Source organism: Cheilinus undulatus, linkage group 10 (assembly GCF_018320785.1).
Source record: "Cheilinus undulatus linkage group 10, ASM1832078v1, whole genome shotgun sequence".
Lineage (NCBI taxonomy): Eukaryota > Metazoa > Chordata > Actinopteri > Labriformes > Labridae > Cheilinus > Cheilinus undulatus.
In genome coordinates, this window is record NC_054874.1 from 45,694,752 (window position 1) to 45,716,354 (window position 21,603).

The 21,603-nt window shown below is 39.0% G+C and overlaps 1 protein-coding gene across 2 annotated transcripts in view; it reads right to left on the reverse strand.

Annotated features, from left to right (window-relative positions):
* Nucleotides 1-21,603, reverse strand: part of htr4 (5-hydroxytryptamine receptor 4) — a 306,239-nt gene that overhangs the window by 208,098 nt on the left and 76,538 nt on the right. For both annotated transcript variants that reach the window (XM_041797980.1, XM_041797981.1), the window contains exon 2: nt 276-354. In XM_041797980.1, the coding sequence (XP_041653914.1) occupies nt 276-331 (56 nt within the window). In that variant the 5' untranslated portion in view covers nt 332-354. The remainder of the gene's footprint in view (nt 1-275; nt 355-21,603) is intronic.

Here is a 21,603-nt window from a genome sequence, read left to right on the forward strand (position 1 = left end):
ACCTGTTTGCAATCACACACTGGGCAGCACCCTGTGGATGCTGTTTGATGGATCCTGGTTCAGAAAAGGACATCATCAAAATAATTTTCATAAAACGTTTATGAAAGGTCATAGTCCATACCTGCCTTCTTTAATCTGAAAATATGCAAACTAAATATGAGTAATCACAACTTTGAATGTGGTTGTGTTGAAATGTGTGTAAACGCACATGGTCATAATCAGAAAAATGTTCAATTAAAAATCCCCTGATTATTATACATTAAATGAAAGCTCACCTCTCACTGACAAGCTCCTCCATCACCGGCATCTGGCCTGCAGCGCTGACATTCATGTAACCATAAATGCAGGGAGTCCCTGTGGGCAAAAGATCACAATTAACAGTTAACATTATCATTTTTATTATGAAGTAAACTTTAATAGAAAGTACATGCAGACAGCAGCCTCAGTAGATTACATTAACATAAAATGAGTTTGACATTTGAAGTCTGTGTTTACTGACCGGCTCTGGGATTAAAGAGCAGTGATGTTGGATTTGGAACATTAGCAATTTTAATTTAAACATCTATATTTGTAGAAACAGAGTTAAAAAGTGCTCCTGAACCAAACAAAAACACAAGAAGCAATCAAAGTCAACACCTTCGGGGCAGAGTAAGGGGTGGATGTGGCACGACTTAAGGTACTGTGCAAGCAGGAGGTAGGGTTGCAACAAGTCCCTGGTCATGCTCTTGATGTCCCAAAGGCCAGAAAACCACCAGCGGCCCCTGGGCATACTACCAGGGGTGACAAGGCCTGGACAAAAACTTACCCTTGAGCTTGACCTTGGCTGCCAAGCGACACGTGTGTATCAACATGTGTCAAGCTTGACTCTAGCCACCCCCAACCCCCTGTCTAAACCCAGGTTGTGGCACATTGGGCCCTGTGATGAATCCTTCACACCCTACATGCTTAAAACTCATGCACATGACAATAGGTGCAGATGGACAATGCAAAAACATAATGCCTCTGACAGAGACATAAAAACACAAACATATAAAGTTGTTACATAACAACTGCAGGTTAAACAGTCTCTTAGAGCAGCGATCAAAACAGTGACCGAAACGAGGCCTGATGCAAATGTCCACAGACGCAGAGGATAAAAGCAGAAGGTCGACCAGACAGAGAGGCTGCAGGAACAGACCACGGAGGATCATGACCTGCAGATTTACCCCCTAAATAACAAAAGCCATTATGCTTCGGCTGCACAGGCAGCTGTCAGGCCCCGTTCATCATGTCGACATTTAAAGCTGAAACGCCGCAGCACAAATCCAACAACAGAACGAACAAAATTCCTCATTTCATCTGCAGCATTCATGATAACAACAGGCAGAGCTCAGTGCCTTATACAATAGAAGAAGGTGCTGTGAGGCATGAATATTTATTTTTCTGTTATGAAATAAGCAGCAAAGAAAGAACAAATCCATCTCTCTTTGGGTAACAAAGCAGCACACATAAACATAATTGTTCCCTCATTATTTCTCCTCAGTCTTTGTTGTACTGTAGATTGGTCTCAGTGTTGTGTTGTGACATCTATAATAATGCTGCTGCATATAATCTTCTTACACAATACTCATTCTTTCTCTCACACACAGACGGAGATTCAGATGCATGAGACCAGAAACATGCAATCATGTAGACACTGACTTCAGTGACATCACACTACAGTGGATTATGATTAAACAGATGGCATATGCTCAGAATACCAAACACACACTCAGTGGAGTGGCATATTTGGAGTCAAGCTGTGGATCTGGATTATGGATTACTTATTCTGGAGTATTTACAGTCTGATAACACCCCTTTGGAATGGAAGCCAGTTATGTTGAGATGGCAAACAATTAACTTGTAATACCAGTCCCTTCAGGATTTCAGTAGGCCTAAAGAAAACTTAGTCGACTGAAATTACACCCACACACTGACTAGTTCAGGCGTGTTCAGTCAGCGGCCCAGGGGCCACATGCGGCCCAGAACCAGTCCCCTAGTGGCCCAGCCTGTGGTCATGATAACGAGACGCAGAAGGCAACCTGTTTCGCAATTTTCATGAATCCACACAGTATTTCAGACCATGAATGTAACACACTGAGTAGCCTAGCAACAGTCTACCTACAATGCATTGCGTTGTTTTGGAGCCGACAGAAGTTGGCTCAAAATACTGAGTATGAAATGTGTCCTTTTCAACTGTAGCTACAACTGTGCAAATTTAGTTTTTTATGTATTTTAAGATACACCTTCGTAAGATGTGACCAACATTATTATTTATAGAATTTATTTTTATTTTTTCAGTCTATTTATTCTATTTTCATTGAAGTGAAAAAAAAACATTTCTACTACCTCAGGTTATGTTCAAATACAGCTCTGTTGTGTTTTTATGCACTTTTTCAATGTGTTTTAGTCATGTTGCCAAATTTAAAAGGAAGAATATGAATAAAAAGTGCATATTTTTCATCAAATTGATCTTTATTGACTCAAAATTAAACTGCTCCCATTCATGTGTATGAATGGGGAGGTTTAATTTACCAGCACAGCCCTGTACTCTTCTGTTTTAATGTGACACCAGGTTAAAGCCATCTCCTTTATTCTGCGAGTACTGTAGATATATCTGAGAATTACTCATCCTGACAGGCACATATATCGACTTCTCCATGAAGATTATTCACACAGACACCTTATATATCACTGCACTCAACTAGTCTGTACCGCTGATCTTTAACCTTTAACCTCTTCTGTTCAGGAACATGTGCTTCTCGTAGCTTTAGCCATGAAAACATGGTCTTGAAGGATTTCTATTTATACATATATTCATGTTTTCTCTGTGTTGTGCTTGTAATTGTAAATCATGTCCTCTAAATATAAGGTTATTGTGATTTAATCATGTTCACATAGAGGCAAAGACAACAAATGCAGTAACATTTTCATGGTTTCTTCTTTGTTTCTCATCAAAAATCCTTATTTCTCATTATTTTTCTTTTTTTCCAATTTTTTGCTCATGTTTGCTACGTCTTTTTGCCACTTTTATCCCATTTTTTGCCAGTTTTTTTTTTAATAATTTCTTCCCACTTTTTGTCCATTTAAGCTGCCCATTGCAATTTTTAGCCACTTTTTCCCAATCTGTGCTACTTTTATCCAAAAATTTTCAGCAACCTTCTTGCTGTGAGGCAACAGCGCTAACCCCTGTTAGCTAACCCATTTTTGCCACTCTTGACTGATTTTTGCCCATTTTAGTCACTTTCCACCCACTATTTGTCACTTCTCACCCATTGCTGCTACTTTCTGACCATTTTTCCACTTTCCCTCAACCATTTTTGCCCCTTTTCACCCATTTTTTGTTGCTTTTTGACTATTTCTCCACCTTTAACCTATTTTTATTACTAATTCAAGCTGTTTTTGCCTCTATTTTTCAAAAATTTGGCTCTTTGGTTGAGTAACACTGCTCTATAGCATAGTCCCTATAGTAACTATAAGTCCATCCATTTTGCTCAATGCATAGCAGAGGTTCGCAAAGCAAATCCCCTTTTTTCTGGTTTATGGTTCCGCGCCTCCCCTGAAGCTCTGTGGTGCCCCCCAGGGGAGGCCTGCCTCACACTTTGAAAAACACTGATCTACTCCATATATCACGTTTTTTTATTAATGAAAATCAAATTCAATTATTTCTGAAATATTCCAAAGCACATCAGGAACCCTAACTCTGTGTTTGTACTACCTTAAAGTCGAAAAGACCTCATGTACAGGATGTTTCTTCTAATGACCGTGCCTTTCTTTCAGCGTAAATTGTTACATTAAAGAAAATTCTGGCATTTTATCACAACATTTTTGATAACCATAAATGACCAATAAGTTTGAAACACAGGTATTTCTACACTTGACCACCTGAGCCAGTGGTTGTGAGACAGGCTGTTTTAACCACAGTTTGATCTTTTGCTGTAGAATGACTTAAATGCATTCTCATTTATTTTCTTTATATGAAAGGTCCTCCAACCTTAACATTACAGAATTCATGATTATATCATGCAATGGCTATGAGATCAAAAAATGTGGTTTGAATGGGAGTCAATGGGACGTTTTGTCCACAAGTGACTCGAAAGGGAAGTACATTTTAAATCGGACGCCACACAAAAACTAATAATGCATCAAAGTCAATATTTTGGCTAATGTTGGACATACCCAGGACTGATTTAAAAAAAAACACACCCCCCACCCTCCAACAATAGTTTTCTGGAAAATAATTACTGTTTTGTGTGTTGTGTTGTGTTTTTTTTGTTTGTTTGTTTGTTAGTTTTGTTTTGTTTTTTGAAAAATATGACCATCCTGTAATCAAACTGGCATCTAAAGGGTTAAAATCCTAAAATTATTCAATAATTGATTGTTTTGATTAGAACTGAAGTTGATCACAAGATCTGACCAAAAAAAGCAGAAACAAAGTATTAATGTATACTATTTTACACAGTTTTTGGAAGTGGACGTTTTTGTCCTTAATGACTTAAAAGGGTAGTAAATGTGTTTCACAGTGTTCCCCTGACCAACTAGATCAATTGACATTTGAATTCAAAAATTAGCCTAGGAAGAAACGTTGTTGCAAAAAAATTAGACCATATGCACTAACAGCCAAAAATGGTGAGCAGAGAAGAGGAAAAATCTGCCCAAATGGACAAAAATGTTCCTTAGTGATGCCTGAGGGTTAAAGCCAAGGTTATCTGTCCCCCCAGTGGTTGTTTTTTTGTTTTTTAAGTTGTATGAATTATGCAACTGTACATGGACCACTGAGTGTTTGACTCTGTGAATGATCATGCATCTGTGTCTTTGTGCTTTCTGAAATAGTGTACATCACCTATGTGGACTTATGTTGCAAACAAATAACCCCTAAGGGATTATAAACAGTACCGTCTAATCCATTTCAACACCTCAGAGTCCTAGTATGTGTACAAATACTTAAACTAAGTTGACAGCGATATCTTGCCAAAAAGTTTTTATGAACCTATTTCCCTTAAAAGACTATCTTACAGCATTACAGCTCATTTAGCAGCTACCAGATGGGACAACAGACTCTGGCAATTCAAAATCCATTTGTTTCTCCTCAGTCATTAAGACAGAAATTGGAAAGGTCTCAGTTTAACAAGTTTGTCCCCTCTGCAACACTGTACTTCATGGATTTGCTCAGAAACACTGTTGAAAAATCCATCCCCATTAATCATTCATTCATTTATCCATCCATATATCCACAACTTCTCTGTCTGATGTTGTAATGTTCATGCAGTCATTGACTAGTAGCAGCAAAACCTGATATGAATCTGTGCATTTGAAACATCCATTTGGGACAATAAGGGTTCTATATACCGTTAACTGAGTTATATTAAAGTAGGCCTCTAATGGAAGAGCATTTTAACTCCCCATCATAAACCCACTGATAAAAGTAGATACATGTTCTACCCATGTAACCGTGGTAAATCTTTATGTTGCACATCATGATGCAATACCGTCTGCAGACTCCAGCACAGAACTAAATCTTCACACCACTGTAAACCCATTAAAGTGTTTCCATTATCATCTTTGAGTAATCAGAGCAGCTGTCACTCTGGTGGGTGCCAAGGTGAACACATTCTGCTGTCTAAATGACATTTCTCCATCTGAAGGCAGGTTGTTTGTGTTGGCAGGAGTGTTTGGCAGGTAACTCGATTACTGGCTACTTCAGCTTCTGTTCTGGCTCTGTCAGAAGGCATCCTCCAAAACCTGAAAATCCTTAGAACCCACACATCACATCTTCTTCACTCAGCGCATGATGCAATGGAAACCAACTGGGACTTCCTTCAGACAAAATTTTGCCATTTTAGATCAAAACAGGAGAAAAGATCCAGGAAACTGAGGTATGATGAGCAGAATTCAAAATCTAACCATTCAACATCTTGTTGCTGAAGAAAGAAACCAGTGCACTGTCAGAGATACATGGCTACACACCCTGTCACAGGAAATATTGAGTATGGTCCAGTTATAGCATTAAAAATAAACTGCATGCCAAAATTGTACTTGTGCATCGATTCACAATGTACATCCAAAACCTGTTGCATATAAGCCATTAAGTCCTGGACCCTTTACATATAATCTGCTCCATTTCTGACAGCACTGCACCACTCTTGGCATTACCAGTGAGATCTAGCCTATTATCTATAATGCAGCAGGCCAAAGAGAGACAAGTCCTCCCACAGAGCTGACTGGGCCCCTGAAAATCCCTGAGAATGGGCCCTCAACAATTGTGATTTAGCACCAATATTAACTCAATTTGACACTTTTAATCCCTTGTCACTACTTCATTGGGCCATTTCTGCAACATTTTTGCCACTCTTACCCCATTTTTAAATTTTTTTTTGCCACTGTTCACTAACTTTGCCACTCTGTAACCCCTTTTCACTGCTTTGTCAGGCTATCTTTGCTATATTTTTTGCCACTTTTAACTCATTTATGATATTATTTGCCCCCTTTGCCTCTTTGATCCTTATTAAAGAGACACTACTTTTCCTGCGTGTTTTATTCCCTTTATGCCTCTCTTTTATCCATATTTGCCATTTTTCATCCATTTTTGCTGCTTTTTAACCCCTTCACATTACTTTTTTGCACTTATTTTTGCCACTTTAAACCAATTTCCAAACTATTTTTCCCTTTTTTCCTATTGTACCAATTTGTGCCACAATTTAACCTCTTTTCACTACTTTTCCTGCCAATTTTGGTCCCATTGTGCAACTCAACAACCCATTTTGACACTTATTAACCATTTTTGTAACTCTCAAACCCCTTTTCATTGCTTTATCTGGCCATTTTTGCAACATTTCTGCCAGTCTTAACTCTTTTTTAAAAAAATATTTAGTAATAATGGCTGACAAGTAAATTTTTGTAAAAACAGATCAAAGTTTAAGTCATTCTTAATCTACTGTAGTTCAATATTAATCATTTTTGGGTTGTTTTAACAGCTGCAGACATTTAAAGCTAAAAGATGCTCTTAAAACCACAACATCCTCTTTTCCTCCTTCTCTGAATTTCACAATCTTCTGGGGGCCAGACAAGAAGCTTTGGGGGGCCTGATATGGCCCTCAGGCCACCAGTTGATGATCAGTGCTCTAAAGCAAAAGAGTTGGGAACCACTGGTAATGGCAATAGCAGAGTGCAAAATTGTCATTGTTGCCTGTTAAAGGATAAGCTAAAAAATCAAGTGAGGACCCTCCTTTGCCAGTGTTTTGTTCAGTTAGTCCCATGACACCTCCAGAGGACTGAACAGTGGTCCCCAGGGTCACAGAGCCACTCCACTCCATGCCAGCTCTCACCACCCATCATGCCAACATGGAGACATCCTTTACCTTCTCTACCCTTCCACATGTTCATCACAGCCAAAACAGCAATGCCACCTTCAACAGACAGTGACGCCGTATGTGCAAGCTCTAGGCAGCGGCAATGCTGATACAACCTACCCTAGTATGACTCATAATTACAGCTAAAACACGACAATGATTCCTTGCAATAAAAAGTGAGTAAGTCTAGTCTTGTGGGGTTTTATTTTGTGAAGTCCCTGTAAAGTTTAAGATAGTTATCATTTCAGTCAGTAACACTTGTCAACATTTAACCATTTTATTGCAAATGGATATACAGTTTTAGTTAGTGGAGAAGGCTCTGTTCAAAAGATGCTCCCTGGGATAGTCACGCAGCATGCTTTGACTCTCAGGGAGACAGAAAATAGCTAGAAACCTGTATATGGATAGATACATGTATGACAAAGCATACTGACAAAGTTGAGAAGCAGTTAATCCATAGTAGAAAGGCTATATGGGTTCAACAGCTTCAGGCTATAAAGGAGGAGGCTGGGGTGGAGGAGGTAAGGGTGAATCTTTACCAGCAGCAGCAGCATGGGGCATCATAATCAGTGCAAGCAGGGAGTGTTGAGAGAAAGAGCTGTAATTGGCTGTGAACTTGGAGGCCATAACTGGGATAAGCTGGCCACAGGTGATCACAGCTTGGCAGAATGAATGGCAAGGTATAGACCTGTTACCCTAAAGGGGTGCATTATATGTTCTACCAAGCTGGTGATAGTGAGAGAGGATGTTAGCAAAAGACCTAAAACAATTGTCATCTTACAGAAGCTGTTTGGACTTATATGAAGTGAAAACTATTTGCAAAAGTCATTTGGGTTTCGTAAACCAAGATATGCCTTATAATCACGTGAATGTTTTAACTGTTATTAATTAAAGCCAACTTTAAGTTTAATGGCCCAACATTAAAATATCCAAAAATAATCATTCATGTATCAGGTCTTACACCAAGGGAGTGAACTGAAGAAGTAAACCTAAATGAGAATAAAAATGCAATCATAGAGAGTATGGGCTTTTTAGGAGAACAGATGGGCCCCATTGGCACATAATGATGCAGATTCTTCTCACACATGTACAATTTGGGTCATGGCACCAGAGCAGCAGAGCATTCATTAATCCAGAGCAGATTATTATATCATCATGAGACTGTTTTGCCACCAGTCTGAAATCTCCTTGGCACCTTCTTCAGGTCGGCAGCCCTGCTGACTCTGTTCTATAACAGTCGGGGAGGCTGAACGCATGACAGAACTAATGGGCCGGACCACAGAGAGGGTTTACTGGAGTCTGTCAGATTTCATCCAGTCATACACAGAGGAGAGGAGGAAGATGAGGACGATAATGGCAGGGTGAGAAAGAGAAGGAGCAAAGTGAAAGACAGAGGAAGAAAAGACAGACTTCTGAGAATAAAGAAGTTAGGAGAAGACAGAAGAGAGGTTTTCACCAGCTGACAAGTTTCTCCTCCAGTGACTCTGGCATAATGATTACTGATCAATACATGATAACAGGACCCTCAATAAAAAGCTCTGGGGCAGTAGAAGAAAAGTGCATACAGTCTTGGTGGTAGTTGGCAACATACATTTGACCATTCTACTGCAAAATGGATAAATAGTTTCACTTGGTGGAGAAGACTGCTCAAAAGATGCTCCCTGGATTACTCCAGCAGCATGCTTTGACTTTGCAGAAAGTGCATGGCTAGAAAAAACTTAGATGGATGGACACATTCATGACATTGTGTACTAAATACCATAAAAATAGTTCAAAAGCAATTAATCCACAGTAGTATGAATCTGGATATGCAACAAGCTTTATGCTATAAAGGAGGAGGCTTGGGTGGAGGAGGTTAAGGGGAATCTTTACCAGCAGCAGCGTGGTGCTAATTAATGCAAAAAGGGATTAGTAAGAAGTACATCATATTTAAATACACCGCTGTGTTGAGAGAAAGAGCTGTGATTGGCTGTGAGAGCTAGGAGGCCCAAATTAGGATCAGCTGACCGTCAGCTGATCATTACTGGGCTTATGACTTCTGTGTTTGCATGAACTAATGCTAGGCTTCATTAAATTAATACAAATTTGTAGGGAAAAAAGTACAATTATGATTTACAATGAAAAATTGACAAACTGGGTGCTGGTTTAGCTCAGTTGGTAGAGCAGGCACCCATATGAAGAGGTTCTAGTCCTCAGTGCACTGGTGATTCCTGCTCTTAGTGCTGTTTAAAGAATGTCTTCCCCCACTCTCTCCCAAAGGTCCCTCTCTCTCCTTGGCTGTCCTATCATAATGCAGGCAAAAAGGCCAAAAAACTAATCTTGGGAAAAAATGAATAAACAAAAAGGACAGATTTAATGGCCAAAATACACAATACAGTTGGCAAAAACCTATGAGCAAAATGAGTGTAACAGCATGCAGCACAGTTATTTCTTAACCGTGATTATCTTTTTCCATGATTGGGGAAAGCTCAAATTGTGATTGCAATTGAAACTAAATTAAATGCCAGCACTCATATTCGCCAAGGTAAACTGAAAACAAGTCTGCAGGTCAGGACCTGAAGGGGCCAGGAGACATTGACAGACTTGATAACACACCGACTGGTGTCTATAAAAAGTAGAGGATGCTGAGCTTGTGATGGAGAGCAGAGCAGTGACACTTGCAGCACCACTTCAGTGTAAATAATACAAATAAAATCATCTGACCTATGAAGTTTTGGTCAGAAGAAAGCAAAACAACAAATTTAATCTGCCGATGGACTGAAGGGTGTTAGCCCAAACACAAACAAACAATTTGTAGCAACAAAAAGTCAAGCCTAATGCAAAAATGCATCTACGAGATATAAAGGTAAAACAAAATTTGTGTTTGGTACATTATTTTTTTGTTGTAACAATGCTTCTTGGCAATAAATTTTATACCATTGGAAAGCCATTTCCTGGATTTTCCCCTGATGCAAAAATGCAAAAAGGAAGAGTGGTAAACTCAAAGAGTAAACAAAGAGCCTGTTTCAAAACCATTCATGGCTAAAGTTCCGATATTAGTGTTTTGTGAAATGGAGAGATGTTAAAATACGCGTCTTGAGAAACTTTCTCTTGCTGTTGATCATGGGTGCACCCTGATAACAAGAGAAACCATGGCAACAAACAGGGCCAGCAGGGAAAGCCATCTTGGTTTATATCTGGCAGGCCGTTGGAGCGGTGGGCAGGAAACCACAAGTGGACAGAAATATTCTGCTAAGAGGTTTATTCACGGCGGCATGAATGGAAGTCTCAGCTGCAGGGAATCAAACATGCAAACATTACAGTCGTGCAGCAGAGAGAAGCTGATGGCCCAGTTAAAGCTCATGAATGTAAGCACAGCCTGGGATTTTATGAGAAAGTGTCACTGGTTGTATGAAGTTGGAGCGTCTATTGGTCCTAAAGGAGCTGAAGTCTGTTTACTGTGTGGGAGACTCCCTGCAGCCATTAAGAAAGCCGCTGACAGCACACTCCCGCCTGTGGACTGAAGCTCATTAAATATTGAAGGTCCGGCCACCGGCTGCCCCGCTGTTTTGGAGAGCTTTTCTGGCTGGTGTCAAGGGGTTGTCACAAGTTCCTGTGTTGGTGTGACATTCCTATTCTCTACCTGTCTGAGTTTTTCAGAGTCTTTATCAAAAGTTAATGGGAACAGTGTAGGATGGCAAGCAAGAAAACAGAGTACAAATAAGGTGTTGGTTCCAAGATTTCCACCAAATAGTTTAATTGAAAGATGCAGAAAGATACTCCAAATATAAGCCAATGGGGTTTCATGTGTTTTGCAGTGGGGAGAGGATTCCAGCCACTCTGCCATAAATCCTACATCAGTGGAGGGCTGCAGTGATGGTTCTGGAACTTTTTCCTATCTCCATACAGGATCTATGGAGCTCTCTTTAACAGGTTTTTATTGAGGATATCTCTGTGCTCCATTCAGCTTTCCCCCCTTGACCAGTCTCCATGTCCCTGCTGCTGAAAAACAACCCCACAGCATGATGCTGCCACCACCATGCTTCACTGTTGGGAAGGCATTGGGCAGGGGATGAGTGGTGCCTGGTTTCCTCCAGACATAACATTTAGAAGTAAAGCCAAACAGTTCATGAGACCAGAGAATCACGTTTCTCACAGCTTGGAAGTCCTTTGTCCTTTAGGTTCTTTTTTTTTTGCAAACTCTATGCGGGCTTTCACGTTTTTGCACTTTCTAGTCACTCAGCCATAAAGCCCAGATCAGTTGAGGGCTGCAGTGATGCTTGTCCATCTGGAACCTATTCCAGGATCTCTAGAGCTCATTCAGATTGACCATCAGGTTCTTGGTCACCTCTCTTACAAAGGCCTTCTCCCCCAATTGCTCAGTTCACACTGTGCTCTTAGGAACCATCTAGGCAACATTTCTTTTTTTTTGTAGCCTTCCCCAGATCTGTGCCTTGCAACAATCCTGTCTGTGATATGCATCATCAGCTACGAGGCCTTTTATAGAGATGTGTATGTATTTCCAAATCATGTCTAATCAATTTCATTCACCACAGCTGGACTTAAATTACAATATAGAAACACATCAGCAAAATCAAGGGAAATAGGAGGAACCTGAGCTAAATTTAAGGCATTGTAGCAAAGGGCCCAAACACTTATGTAAGGATGCAGTTTTCTATTTTAAATAATTTGCAACATTTATAAAATTCTGATTTCACTTGTATTGATGGGGTATTGAGTGTAGATTACTGAGAATATAAATGAATTTTTTCTAATGTAGCATCAGGCTGAAAAATTAGTAGGAAAGTCAATGAATGCTTTCTGAATGCAGTTTAAATTGAACGTATGTACATGCAAGTACTTCAGTACTGTAAAATACAATGAACTGTATTCTGGGATTGCTAATGGGTTTGAAATCTAAAACATGGCAAAGTAAATCACATTGCAGTTTTAACTAGTGCTGGAAAATTAATCAAAAATTAGATTAAATTGCAATATGGCCTGCTGCAATTTTCAAATCACAAAAGGTGCAATATTTCTTTGACCTGAAATCTGAGTCAGAATACCAGTTTTAAACGTTTTGCAGCAGCAGCAGCAGAGATGTTATGCATGACATATGCAATCACGCAGGTGCCATTTTTTTTTTTAATAGTCTTCAAAAAAATCCTACCTTCTTCATTTTGGTACTTTTTTCATATTAAATATAAAAATGACAAAAACCCTTCAATGCAACAATTCATATCCAATTTGCAAAACAAGTCAAAACCATCAGAATTAGACACTGAGAAAGAATTGTTCAAGCCTTAGTTAGGAATATTAGAAAGTTAAGGAATAATTGCATATCAAATCGCAATTGCAATATTGGGGAAAAACATTGCAATTAGATTCTTTTCCAAAATTGTCCTAGTTTTAACCTTTAGAGCTCGTAGCTGTTTTTTTTTTTTTTTCTTTTTTTTTTTTACCATTTTGTCTCGTCTGGACTTTTTGTCTTAAAAGCTTAAAAAGAATATGTGTGTTGCAGCAATGTCACTTGAATTTTAAAAAAGTTATGGGACTATAAAGATAAACTAATCAGAAATTAAAACTCAAAGATTTTTACGTTTTAAACAAAGTAAACATTAATTACTGAGAGTTTTTGGGGGTTTTTTTACAAACTTGTTCCTCCATCTCATATCTCATTGGGACTAAAGAATTAGAAATAATAATTCTGTGACAAAAAATCTTCAAAATTGTCACATTTTTACAAAAAAAAGTCTTAGCACTTTTGGAAATTTGAGATAAGTGCAATGACTCTGCTGGACAAACTACAGCCACCCTGTGTTTATGTCTCTCCATTATGACCTGCAATTTCCACATAGGACGACTGCGCACCCAAGCGTCGCGGGTTTGGTCCAACCGAAGGCGAGTAACCTCGCCTGCTGGAAGCGAGTCTAGAGCACTGCGCCATGGCACGCAGCCCTGATCAGCAGGGAGTGATCATGGGAGAACTGCAAGTTCACGCTGGAATAGCATGTCAACAGCGGACTATTTTACCTTTGGGACTCAATTTTTCATCCATTCCGGTATAAGTCAATGATATAATTGCTTCCGCCATTGGGTGAGTACATTAGAAAGTTAAAAGGTTAATGTTTACTTAAAGGATCTGTGGTTTTATTTAAAATTCTTTGGCTAAATATCCCCAAATGTTAACTTTTCCTCATCAATGGCACCGTTGTAGCTATGTGACCCACTGAACTCTCAGTGACCCTTTGCTCTCGCTGCAGGATGAGATGTAATGTTGATATAGTGATGACTTGCAACCGGGAGTACGTGCATTATGTTGTTTTTTTAAAGAACCGGATATTCTACGCTTGTGACTTCCTCTTCCGGAGCTTTCTGATCTGATAGACTAGAGAGAGAGCGATGTGCTTTGCAGTACAATTCGCTGGCGCTTCACGGCACTTTCGCTGTATGTGGAAATTGGAGGTGAGTCATTCAAACTCTCTCTTTCAGTTTAGTGTGTGCACATGCATTCTTCTGCAAAGCATGACGTGACAATGGCGCAGCTTGCCAGTGGTTGTCACAGCCTAGTCACAATGCATTCTGGGATGCAATATGGCGGTGGGCTAACTGGCTGACTGCAGAAAAGATCAAAATATGGATTATAAATGGATAAAAAGATGTTTAATATCAGAGATACTGGTGTGGATTTAGTCTTTAAAGACCCCGAAAAAGTTTGTTGGAAAGTCAGCCAAGTTCCAGGCTCACTTGAAAACTTTCCATAAGAGCTATGAATGCATGGAGAACATCATTAAAAGGGCACAATGGAAAGCTTTCAAAGGAAAAAAAAGTAAGTGCCTATGACTTGTGGTTCAAAAGTTACCCAGCAATTTTAAAGGGGTGTGCCTCTAAGGCTCATGTAAAGTATTTGAAATGTAACTACAGCAGTTAATATTGCTGTTGTATTTGTACTGCTTGTTTTGGTCACCTGGGGATGCTGCTCATGCACATCCACTGTTTCTGCTCTGCCAACAAAAGATGATCATTTAGACTCTGCCAAATTGCAAACATTTATTACAAATATTACAAACATTTGATAAATACAATTAAAGAGCAAAGAAGAAAAAGTTAAATACAGCTCCGCTCTAAATGGAGTTCTATGTGAACAAAGTAACACAACAAAAAAGCTTGATAGAAATAATGAAGACAGTATTGACTGGCTGCTGACTACAAAGCAGAGAAAGGCAGAAAGTAAACACCAACAGGAACCCTAATGGGAGACATCAGAAGTGAGCGATGCACAGATCGCAGACACATCAGAGAGCCACAGACTGTCTGGTGGGAGCGTGGTGGGGGTGGAGGGGCTCGTCTGTGTTTGTTAAACTGTGGTGGAGCTGGTTCAGGTCCCCTGGGGTTCAGCCAAAGGTCTCCACTGAAGGTGGAGCTAATCTTCCAAACTCAGCTCCAGTGTTTGTCAGTTCAGCGGCCTCTGGGACGTAATAACCCCGGCTCCTTGGAAAAAATGGACCCCTCCTAAATTTATCTGTGCAATAAAGCCGGGATCTCTGGCCGTGAGAGAATGAGGGTGATGCTCAAGTATTTATTGCATTAATCAATCAGCTGTGAAATAGTACCATGTTAATGTTGCATGTGCTGCATTGGCAACTTTGTTTCTTTAAATAAAGACGCATTAACACCTTAACACAGCAGTATATTATGGTAAAGTAAGTGTTTCAGTGATTTATACATCTCTGCCTCAGGCTCTCTCCAGAGAATTCATTATTAAACACCAGTGTAAGTGACTTTAATATTAAAGACTCTATGGGTGTATTTACAGCCTCTTTAATGCAATGTATACAAATGTTATAGAACCATATATAACTCTTTAAGTATGTGCTGTAGGGGTGATGATAATTCACTTAAGAAAAAGGTATAGCAAACACCATTTACAGTGAAAACAAAACCATTTTCACATATTAGCATGACTGGCTGACATATCTACACGAAATGCACAAAAGTATTCATCCACCTGTAATGGCAATGTATTCAAATACATGTACTTTAATATGGATTTGCCCCCCTTTTGCAGCTATAGTTGCTTCCACTCTTTTTGGAAGCTTTTACACATGATTCTGGACTGTTTCTGTGGGAATTTGTGCCCATTCATTAAGTAGAGCTTTTATGAGGTAAGGCACTGAGGTTGGAGGAGAAGACCTGGCATGCAATCTCCCTTTCACTTCATCCCAGAGGTGCTTGATGGGGTTGAGGTCGGGGCTCTGTGCAGGCCTGTCAAATCCTTCAACGCTAAACTCATCAAACCATGTCTTTATAGTTCTTGCTCTGTGCACCAGTGCACAGCAGAGTTGGTCCGAATCCGATACCAGTATCAGAAATATGACTGATACTTCCTAAAAATGCAGGTTTTTGATATTGGTGAGTATACAATTGTATGCACCAATCTGTTTTATGCAACATTAAACCGTTTGGTTTAACTTTATATTATCTCCATTTAACCATGCTAAATGTTAGCATTAAAACTGGAAATCAATTCTTCTTAGCAACTGTGTTTAGAGCAGTGAAGAAGAACCAAAGGACCCACTGCAGCAGCAAAGAATGGAGGCTGCGTGACAGTTTTTCTCTGAATGTGATAGTTAAAATGCCTTCCAGTCCGGCGTTGACGTACAAGACAAAAAGTGACACCATTTATCAAAAATTGAACGATAAATTATTCCCTCTTCCTTGTTTAACCTCTTCAAGCTACTGTTGTGCATTCCTATTGATGCTATGATGCCTTTGAATCCCTTGCAGAAACATTTTCAGCGAGCCTGGAACACATGTGACTTTTCAGGACTTTAATGATTAAATCCACACCAGCAAAGACAATACTGAACGTCTTTTTTTCCTTTCTAATCCAATTACAGTCATTTATTACCACCTGCTTGAATGCTAACCGCCATATTGTTTACTCTTTGTGAAGGTCTGTCAGCTAATGGCAGACTGTTCTGTAGTGTTGTAGTACTTGAGAACAGTCTTGGGCTTGAGACCAGTCTCAAGACCACATTTTAAATGCCTTGGTCTTGAGACTGGTTTCAGACTGGCCAGACTTAGGATTTTCCATCAAGACCAGTCAAGACCAGCACTGATCTGCTATTCTTCAACTTTATTAATGATATAATAAGGAGAAGCACTTGCTAAAACAACAAATAGCTACACCTGCAAAAACTCAGACATCAGTCCATCTTATTTCTAGTCAGAAATAACTCTGAACACTTACTTTAGGCCTCATTTACCTGACATACCTAGATAGACATCTCATTTTCAGATATTTAAAATCATACCACACTTGTCAGTGGCTTTTAAATACATACAATGATTTATTTTTTTACAAAAAGTTAGTTGAACAAATTTGTTAAATTTGAGGTTTTTTGCATGTTGTGCTTTGAAAGAGTTGCAGGCACCTTCTTTTTTTATCTGTCAAATGTATTAAAAAGAAAATAGAATTAAAGAGAGAATGTTTTTTAACTGTTCAACCTTGTCATGGTATTTGAAAATTGATTTTTATGGTCTTGGGCTTGATTCTACTGTTCCATAATCCCGTGGTGCCACCTGAATAGAGCGAGAGAGAAAGAGAGAGAGAGAGCCCGTGATGCAGCCCCCTGTACTGTTATTATTTTAACATTTAGCAGTAAAACTCAATAATCAGCAGAAAAACAACTTAAGGGTCACAGAGATGCTTGAAATTATGATTCTATTTGTTGAGCCATATTCTGAGTCAAATATAGGTCTAAAATAAAATAGTCTACACATTTAGTCCAGAAAATTCACACCGGTATCAGATCAGTACTTGGTATCAGCCGATACCCAACACCTTGGTATCAGAGTCAGTATCGGGAAGGAGAAAATGGTGTTGGAACATCTCTACTGCACATTCATATTTGAATAGAAAAGGGCCTTCCCTAAACTGTGGTTGCACTGTGCACACAACACAGTCAAGCCGGTACCATTCTCCTGGCATCCGTCAAAACCAGACTCTACAGACTTACAGTGTGCATCTCCATTTTCTCGCCAGCTCTCATGGCTCCCTACAGCCTTCATGCAACTCACCCTGAAGTTCTGGGAAATTTTAAGGATTTCATGCATGTGTGAAAGCAGAATATGAGTATTAACAAAGATGGGTGCACAAAGAGAAAATGCATAATAAATCCACATTTAAAGGGCAGCATGTTATTAAAGTTATATTTCTTCTATGCTGTTCTAATTAAAAACCCAGAGACAGGATGTGAGAAAAGAACATTTTTACACTCAGTGACCTGAAGAATTAGACTACCTCTACACTGAGACACACACACACGTTACACCACACACACTCAAACAGATGGAGTGGAACTAATTAGAAGACTATGTAAAGACAGACCACACACAATCCTGGAAAGCTCTCAGTGAGTGCACGAGTCTCTAGCCAGGCTGCAAAATCCAGACAGATTTAGTAGTTTTAATCAGGTTTTATAACATTCAGATGGGTTTCTGCACACAAAAGCAATCACTACTTATAGAGTCATAAAGCAAGTTTCTACCAAATCTAGTCAAGTTTAGTTCTGGGTTGAAATCACGAGATTTCCAAAGGGTTTTGTCAAAAAAAAATTCAATGAAAAACTTTAACAAAGTAATATAATTAATCAACAGCTGTTCTTTGAATGTTTGATAAAAATATATAAAACATGACCAAACACCATTTAAAATATTGTCCTGCTGAGTGGAAACATGGTCCAGAGAATGAAAACATCCTTTTAAAGGCTTTTCTGTGAATTCTGCAGATTAAAATGTTACTGGACATCATCAGACAAAGAGGACAAACAACTTTCTAGGAAGACTTATCACCCAATCACATCACAATGCATTAAGCAAAAGGAGAGGAGAACTCTTCACACATGATGAGCTCTGGGTCACAAATGTTAGCCATTTTCACTGTGCATCTCCTAACAATGCTGCAACCAAGCTCAGCTGACTTTACAGCTGAAGACATGCACAGTTGTCCCATGCACATAACATGACATGGACAAAAGTATTTGGCAACACCTGTTTATTTTTTAATCAAGCAACCCAAACACGCAGTCTCCATTTGCAAACATTTGTGGTCCTAAAAGGGTCGTTCTTTAGAGCTCAGTGACTTCAAGCGTGGTACTGTGATGGATGCCCTTTGCAATAAGACAGTTCATGGAATTTCATTCCAACTGGATATTCCACTAATAGCAGCATCAGTTATGCTCTGTGTGTGCACTGCAACACAACCCATCCCTTTAAACCGGTGATTACAGTGCTGCAAAAATCCATCAGATGAGTTATTGATGACAGCTGACCGCCCACCTCTATTAGCTGGTTGATTCTGCACATGCATTTTTGCATTTTTTCCAATGCTAAACCAGTTCTGACCTGCTGGACTTTGCAGTTTTTTCTCCAGGACAAGCTGAGCTGATATTGCATGCTTTACAGACATAAGATGTCATGTATGACATGCATTCAGGCTCAGTACATGGAGAGACAGTTAGGCAGTCAAATAGTAAATCCCCATGCTTTAAGTTTATAAAGCTGCTCTGCCTTAAATAATGTAGTTATAATTTTCTATGCTAAGCACAACATGTATTTTAAAAGTGGGCTTAAGGACTAAAAGCTCATTAAAAATTGTCAGCACATCGTTTTAGCTGTTCCTTTGACATAATTCCAAAGATACTGAGATTCCTAGCCAAAAAATTACACACAAATACATGTAAATCAGCCTTAATGCATTTTATGCAGAGGTAATGGCGTTGGCGTTCACCAAGCCACAGAAGGATAGACAGATGTGAGAGGACATAACTGATTGTGATCAATACTCCATGGATCGGTGGAGCTGAAGGTCGTCCTCTGACTGACTCTGACGTAATTTCATTAACCAGGAAGTAAAAACTTAACCACTTCATTCAGGTCAATCAACACAATGTCAATTAGATTTCACTTAAATCTTAATTAGCTTAATGTCTATTACCAATTACCGATTTTTAATCTAATAATAAATTAATCACTTAAAGATCACAATGTCATTGTGGAAGTTTCTAGAGGTCTTTCATTCTTGGAGATTCATCATGATCAAGCTGCATGACGGGAAATTTAAGGGCTTAGGGTTAAAAGAGGAGGAAAAAGAAGATGTGTGTAGTTAATATTATGATGTCTGTGACTACCAGCAGACTACAGTTTATCTAAAAAATGCACATTCTTCTAGATATCCTTGCTTCAAGACAAATGCAGAACTTTTCTAATTAATAATGTATTAAAATGGTCCTTTCTGAAGTCAACTATTTTCTTTGACATTTTAATGCTATTTTAAAGGACTGACTGAGGTTGAGTCTTTTCACATCCAAAGGTGGCAGGGCTGAACAATGTGGGAAAAAAAGTCTAATTGTGAGTTTTTTTGAACCAATGTTGCGATTGCAATTTAATACGTGATTATTTCTTAAGTTCCTCATCTTATGCATTTTACAGAAAAACCAAGCAATAATTCTTCCATACTATAACCGACACAATATTAGAATAAACTAAGGCAGAACAATCTTTAAAAAGATATGTAATTATGATGATTTTTTTAAACTCATTTTGCAAATTTGATATGAACGTTTGTATTAAACAAATGATATTTTTACATAATTCTCTAATTTAATAAGAAAAATATACAAAAATGAAGAAAATAAGATTTTTTTGTCCACTATTTTGAAAATATGGCACTAGAATGATTACATGATGCATAACATTTCTGCTGGGAAAAAAAAGTTCTAAACTGGTATTTTGACACAAATTTCAGGTTTAGGAAATATTGCACCTTCTGCAATTTACAAAAATATAAAAAAGCTCATATTGGGATTTAAACTGATTTGCAATTAATTGCCAAGCCCTCTAATTCCAAAGAGTGAACAAAGACTAGTTTACTAGTGCCTGGCTCCAACTTCTCTTAAGACACCCTCAAGACACAATACTGTATGTTCATGTGTGTTTATCTGTAGACATGTGTTTATAAAAGGATGCATGGGATCAGTCATTTACATGGAGCATGCAGAGTATGTGTGAGTGAGGTATGGATGTATATGAGATTATGCATATGTGTAAGCATGCATATGTATCTGCTTATGTAAGTGATTATGAATATGTGGGCACCAGGTGCATACAGTATATTCAGCATCAGGGGTGTGAAACTCTCACACAGTGTCCCATACAGTTTGCACAGTGCATAGGCTGCAGTTTATTTTACCCCAATAATTACTTCCATTGATATATGGTCCGCCATATGATATATGCCATGTGTATCAAATTATGATGATTTTTCTACTCATTTTGCAAATTTGATAAGAACTGTTGTATTAAATATATATATATATATGCACTTTGTGCAGTTTGAACATTTCAGCAGCTCATATCATATTGGGATTTAAACTTATTTGCGTTTAATTGCCCAGCCCTAATAGGTGGTTAGTTCCAGTGTGAATCTAACCTGACACGGCAGATGGATGTGTTTCACACATCCATCTGGGAAGGCTTCAATAGGAAACGTTTGAGAAAAGGCAGAGGCTTTGAAAAAAACTCGGAGTGTGATTGGGTGAACGTCCTGTCCATCACATCTCTACAGGCCAATCAGAGCAACAAAATACGTGAGGTAGCCGCTATCGAGCTACGCGTGCGCAGCTATTGAGGAATAACGCAAAACATGGCAACTAGAGACATGTCAGTACTCGACTTTTGTTGTTTTTGAAAAGAAAACAACTCACTGCTGTTCTTTGTTCATCTATTAACAAAGAATTGTCGTCAAGTTCTGATAAAACTGGCGCTTTAGCAGCATCCATGCTAATCTCTTCCTCCATAAATGCACCAGTTCTTGCTGCTGCTTGTTTATGTCACGATTCTGCTGCACCTGAAAGTACTGTCCCTCGTCGCTGATTGGTCCAGTCACTTGCTAACCGGGCCCAAATGGTTCAGATGGAAGCTTTGCAAGATGGATTAGCCAGTGAAAAATCCATCCATCTGCTTTGCAAGGTTAGTCTGAATCATGGACATGAAAATGTTTTCTACTTGATCAGAATCCTAGCAGGAAAATTCCAAGGAGTGAACAAAGACTAGCTGACTAGTTCCTGGCTCCGACTGCTCTTAAGACACAATACTCTGTGTTCCTGAGTGTTTACCTGTACACATGGCTGTGGATGCGTGGGATGGGTGACTTACATGGAGCATGCAGAGTTATGTGTGAGTGATGTATGGA